This window comes from Eumetopias jubatus, unplaced genomic scaffold (assembly GCF_037043125.1).
Source record: "Eumetopias jubatus isolate StellerSeaLion01/CBP00866 unplaced genomic scaffold, mEumJub1_p1.0 scaffold_12, whole genome shotgun sequence".
NCBI lineage: Eukaryota > Metazoa > Chordata > Mammalia > Carnivora > Otariidae > Eumetopias > Eumetopias jubatus.
In genome coordinates, this window is record NW_028274818.1 from 67,726,870 (window position 1) to 67,732,869 (window position 6,000).

Sequence of the window (6,000 nt, forward strand, 5' to 3'; positions counted from 1 at the left end):
CAACTGCCTATTTGTAAATGTTAGAAAACCTTTTCCTAAGAACAGAATCCAAAATCAGTGCCTACAGCTGACTTATGCCATAGACCGTATTTTTGCAAGGTGCAGGAAATGCAGAGCTCCGTGGATCCTCACATGCTGCTCAGTGGGCAAAACTACCCATTGGTATATTAAACAAAAATACTTAGTCACATGAATAAGAAGGCAAACTTTCTCTTCAAAGACAGAACACGACTTCTTAATACTTGTTCATGGATACCTTTATTAGGTATTCTTAAACCCTTCTCCCTTGAGCATTCTGAGTCCCCTTTGGTTTATAAACACCTTGAACAGTTTCCTCTTTGTTGAAATGTCTGATCCATATCTTTTTTTTTTATAGTGAATTGTATACCATTTTCTTAACAATGTTCAGAAGTTCTTTTCACATTTTATATAGTAATCTTTTGTGATTTTACATGTGCTGAAAACCTCTTCTGGTTTGGACTCAACTTCTCACTTTCTTGATGAAGTCTTCATAAATCTAAGTTCTTCACCTTAATATAACCTAATTTATCTATCTTTGCATCTACAATTTGTGTTTATTCTTTTTTTTTAAAAGATTTTATTTATTTATTTGACAGAGAGAAACACAGCGAGAGAGGGAACACAAGCAGGGGGAGCAGGGGAGGGAGAAGCAGGCTTCCCGTGGAGCAGGGAGCCCGATGCGGGGCTCAATCCCAGGACCCTGAGATCATGACCTGAGCCGAAGGCAGACGCCCAACGACTGAACCACCCAGGCGCCCCTGCGATCTGTGTTTATTCTTAAGAAATCTGTCCGTCCTTCAATCTTGACAAAACTCTTACTCTTTTACAAATAGTTTTAAAGTTTTGCCTTCCACAAGTCTTATAATTCATCCTTGCGTTGGGGTATGATGTGAAGGGCAGACCCAGTTCTTGCGGCTCCCATGCCATGACGATGTGCAGTAGTCACCACGTATTACTGAACACCCCCATCCTCTCCTCCCCAGCCTGTAGCTCCAGGCGTACAACTGTATACAAGCCTGCACCACTCCAACCATATACAAGAACCCTCCTCCGGGTCTTGATTTTTAGTTGTCTGTCCTTGTTTTTCTATCCCACTGCTTTAACTGCTATCGTTGTCACAGCTGTAGGTTCATCCCTCCAAATTATTTTCTTAAAGAGTGCTTACATATCCTTGGCCTTTTGCTTTTCCATATAAATTTTATTGCATTCTCAATTAAATTTTGTAATTTTCTCCACAAAGGCCAAACACATGATTTTTCCTAGGTACTGGGTTTTTCATTACTATTACAAATGATAGTTATGATTAAAATTAAGTTTTCGATCTATTGCTGGACTATAGGAACAAAATTCACTTACATACACTGATTTTAATCTAGCAGCCTTGCTAAGTTAAATTAACTTATTAATTACAAAACCGTAAATTCTTTTGTACTTTCTTACTAGACATCGTATCATCTAAAAATGATTACGGTTTGTTTCTCCTTTTTCAAACCTTCCAGCTTTCATCTTTTTTCTTGTCTTATGGACTTAGGACCTTTAATAGGATGTCACACAGAAGTGGTAATAGCAAGTATCCTTGTCACTTTTCTCAACTTATAAAGGAACACTTTTAAGACTTGACCATTAGAAATACTTGCTTCAGGTTTTTGGTAAATGCCCTTAATCATGTAGTTTGCTAAAAGTTTTTATCATTAAGAGATAATCCATATTATCAAATGCTTTTCTTCCTTTACTATATTAATGGTAATTGGTATTGATGCACTTTCTAATGTTGAACCAACCTTGCATTTTTGAGATAAGCTATACAATTTGATCTTGGTGTATCATCCATTTTTATATGCTACTGTAACCTGTAGGTTAGTATCTTATTTAGGGTTTTCTGCTTCTAAGGTTATGAACGAAACTGACTTAGAAGATTGTATAAATGGGGGCACTGGGTGGCACAGTGGGTTGGGCATTGGATTCTTGGTTTTGGCTCAGGTTGTGCTCTCAGGGTCATGAGACTGAGCCCCAGCTCAGGCTCCGAGTTCAGCACAGAGTCTGTTTAAGTTTCTCTCTCTCCCTCCCGTTGCCCCCGCCCAATGTGTGTGTGCAATTTAGGGACAATTTTCTCTTTTTCTGTTCTATGGAAGAAGTTGTATAAGATTGGAATTATTCACTTCTTGAATTTGTTAGAACTCAGAAATTCAGAAGCTCTGGAAATCTGCCTGAGCCTAATATGTGTGGTCTATGGGGGGAGGGGAAGTTGGGGAGGCAATCATGATTCATAACCACAAATTGAACAATTTTAGTGGATAAAAAGGAATGAAATCTTGCCATTTGCAATGATGTGGATGGAACCAGAGAGTACTATGCTAAGCAAAATAAGTCAGAAAAAAACAAAGACCATATGATTTCACTCATGTGGAATTTAAAAAAACAAATGAAACGAGCAGAGCAGAGCAAAAAAGAGAAGAGGCAAATCAAGAAAGAGGCTCTTAACTGTAGAGAACACAGTGAGGTACCAGAGGGGTGAGGGTGGGGGGGTTGCTGGGTGAGAGAGGTGATGGGGATTAAGGAGAGCACCTGTCCCAATGAGCACTGGGTGTCCTTTGGAGGTGCTGAATCACTATATTGTACACCTGAAACTACTGTAACACTGTATGTTAACTAGAATTTAAATAAAATCTTTAAAAAGTTCACCTTGCCTATTACTTATTGAGCCCATTTTGTTCATACTTTTCTTAAAACGCTGACATTTTGTTTCAGACTAATTACCATGAAATAGTTAATTTTCTCTTTTTAACTGCAGACCCTTCTGTGCTGACGGAGCTCCCATCTCCCACCCCCTCGGTAGTGGTTACAGAGCCACTGCCTAGCACTGCTCCGCTCCCCCTGCTTTAGGAGGCAGTACATAGAGAGAACACACACTAAGCGGAGCTTCCTAGAGCTGTGCAATGCACAATCCTAACCATCCACTGGTGACTTCCTTTTTCCTGCTCCATTCTGTCAAAGATCTGCCGACTGTTCAACAGCGGCTGCTTTTCCTGATTTCCTCTCTCTTTGATTTCTGTTTTGTTAATTTCTGATACTGCTTATCTCCTTCCCTCGATTTTGTTTTGGTTTAGTCTGTTCAGGTTTTTCTCCTTAACTTCCTGGAATGGATTGTTACCTCATTAATTTTCCAGCTTATCTTGCTTGCTAATGTAAGCTGTAGACCGTAAATTTCTCTCCGCACAGCTGAATCGGCTACACCACACCACCTGTAAGTGCAACAGGATTAGCCGGGCAAGTTCAACTCCTTCTTCTTTGTTTCTTGCTTTTCTAGACTCAGTTCTACATAGTTTCCTCCTGGGGCAGGGCTCTTTCAGAAAAGTGTCTGTTTTTCAGACATCATATTTCCAAATGTAGACTGGTTTTCAAGTCAACCTCTTGTAACTGATGTCTACTGTGATTAAGAAGTACATGATCTATTGAGATATTTTGAGAATTTGTTTAAACAAGTTTTATGGTCTGCAATGGTGAAGTCTTGTAATTGTTCCCTATGACCCAGTAGAGAATATGGAAGCATCTTTTTACTTTTCATCTGTTGGTACCCTTCTGCTTTCTAAGATGTTTCCACACATGCATTAATCCAGTTTGACATTAAAAAAAAAAGACCAAAGTGTAGCCCATTTGCATTTACTGCCATTACAGGAATTTCTGGAAGTTATTTCTATCACCTTATTTTTGTCTCCTACGTATCCTCCTTCTTACCTTTACTCTCCTCCTTTCTATCCCTACCTTTCCCTTTTTCCTTCTGGAGAACTTTCTCAGCTTTATCTTTCACCTATTCTCTCAATCTCCATTTCTGTTATCATATATTTAATTTCCAAAAGCTATTTTTTTCCTCCAGATGTCCATTTTTTATTCTCTTAATGCTAGTTCTTCTGTCACCTGACAGCCCAGGATAGGCTTGTGCTGGTTGTTACTGAACTTTTCTTCTCCCTCCATGGGCTATTTTCTCCAGGCTTCTATGATTTGAGTTTCCGTCAAGCTATAAACTTTCCTCAAACGATCATGGGTCATCTGCTCATATTTAAGAATCATCACTGAGACAGCAATGAGACCACTCTTCATGCACTGGTGCAATCTGTCAACTGGCAGATTTCACTGTGGGATATCTGAGGCTTGGTTGAGGTTTCCCCAAGTGGCCTTATCGATCAATCTTTCCTGTTGGCTGGCCAGATTCCCAGAGGATAATATGCTTCGATTCTGGCTGTGAGCTTCCTAAAAGTCCAGCACAGGAAGAATACTAAGGTTCCCTATGACTTGGGTACAGTAATGTACTCTCAGCTGTTTGGTGTCCCCACATCCTGGATGTCTTCTGTTGGAATGAAGGAAGAAACATTCTCCTGGCTGAGTGAGGTTAAGGAAGGGGATCTGCGTTCTGTTTCTTCTCCAAACTGTCAGGTTACTACTTTCACTGCCACTGCCACTTCGAGAGGATCCTTAGAGGTGGGAGGTCAGGTGGCAGCAGGATGAAGCAGCTGCTTCCGGGCTTCACCCTTCCACCTTCAGTTTGCACTGTCTGCTCTGCAAAATCAGCAATCACTTATCCTTCTGTTCCCAAGCTTCCAAAACGACATGGGCAGCTCCCATGTGTTTTTTGTCTCCTCTTTTCCTTCTCTTGTGGGTTTACTCCTTCTTGATCACTTGGTGGGATTTCAGGAAGGAGAGCAGTAAGAGCATGAGTTCAACCCATCAGGTTTAAATAGGAGTCTGTTTCTTCAAGTACTCCCTCACTCCATTATTTTCTTCCTGAGTGGATGCTGATCCACAGAGAGGAATGTGAAGAAGGAAGAAAGCACATGAATCTCTCCAACCTCTTCTCCGCCTGCTTACACCTAATCACCTTTGGCCTTCCCAGGGTTTTTCAGCTGTTGGTTAACTTCTCATTTCCAGCAACTCCTGTCTCACGTTTTTGGCATATCCAAGACTGGTCTGAGAAGGAGCCGGTGTTAATCTGCCCTTCTTGTCAGGAACCCCTCCCTAAGGTTTGCTAAATTCCGGAACCCTCATCCATTCCTCACATGACACTGTACGTTCTTCATTGTCAGAATGGCTTACCAGTAGTCATATATTGTTGAAATTTTAATTTTATTATATCTTATTTTACCTTGCTTTTGTGTTGCTTTTCTCCTTGTCCATGTCTGGATTTACTGTTGTCAAATCGATGGGTATACTTTTGATATATTTTTCTAAACAGAACTATGAAGTAACAGCCTGTAAAAAAAAAATGTTCATGTTACTTTTTAAACATAAAAGATGCTTTCACAGATATGACTATTGGTTTCAAAACTGCATATATGGTTCTGAACTTCCCACGAGGCTTAACTGAATATCTCCATTATCTTCAAGTGTTTCCACCACATAGTGTGCTTTCCAGACCCTTCACTATGCTAGTTATCCTTCTCATGCAGCCTCCATATTGTCTACCTTCCTCTCTAATGCAAGGTTTTCTTTCTTACATTGATGGGTTTATGTACATACAATTCTAATTTACCTTAAATTCCATCCTGAAGATAATGCTAAGTTTTAAGATCCTCTCCTCAGGGAAAATCATCTGAAAGAACATAGGGAAGTCAATAGAACTGGTGGCCTAAGCTGTTAAATTCATTTCACCACATTCACTAAGTACTAAAAGGCCAGATCCATATACTACCAGCATTCTTCAGACAGAACAGAACAAAAGGGAGTGGGTTTTGAAATATGAAAAAGAAGCGTTCTCTTTCTGATTACTGAGGGAAATCTAACAAGGCCCAGAAAGCCTCCAAATAAAGAAAATGTGCTGCACAGGCATGGAAGTATAACTAAAGACGCCAAGATGTAGCCTAGAAAAAGCTTTAATTGTCAAGTGAATAAGCATCAGACAAATCCAATATGACAGACTGAAATAGGCCAGAGGCAAGAGGAGTTCTTCCTGGAATAGAAATGATAGAAATGTCCACATCAGAAATG

At 40.0% G+C, this 6,000-nt stretch overlaps 1 protein-coding gene across 4 annotated transcripts in view; it reads right to left on the minus strand.

Annotated features, from left to right (window-relative positions):
- DNAH14 (dynein axonemal heavy chain 14) overlaps positions 1 to 5,217 on the minus strand; it is a 329,828-nt gene extending 324,611 nt beyond the window's left edge. For 3 of the 4 annotated variants that reach the window (XM_028111778.2, XM_088017201.1, XM_088017202.1), the window contains exon 1: positions 5,159 to 5,217. In XM_028111778.2, coding sequence (XP_027967579.2) covers positions 5,159 to 5,190 — 32 coding nt within the window. In that variant the 5' untranslated portion in view covers positions 5,191 to 5,217. The remainder of the gene's footprint in view (positions 1 to 5,158) is intronic. The other variant, XM_088017199.1, reaches the window with a different exon arrangement.
- Between the last annotated feature and the right edge of the window lie 783 nt (positions 5,218 to 6,000).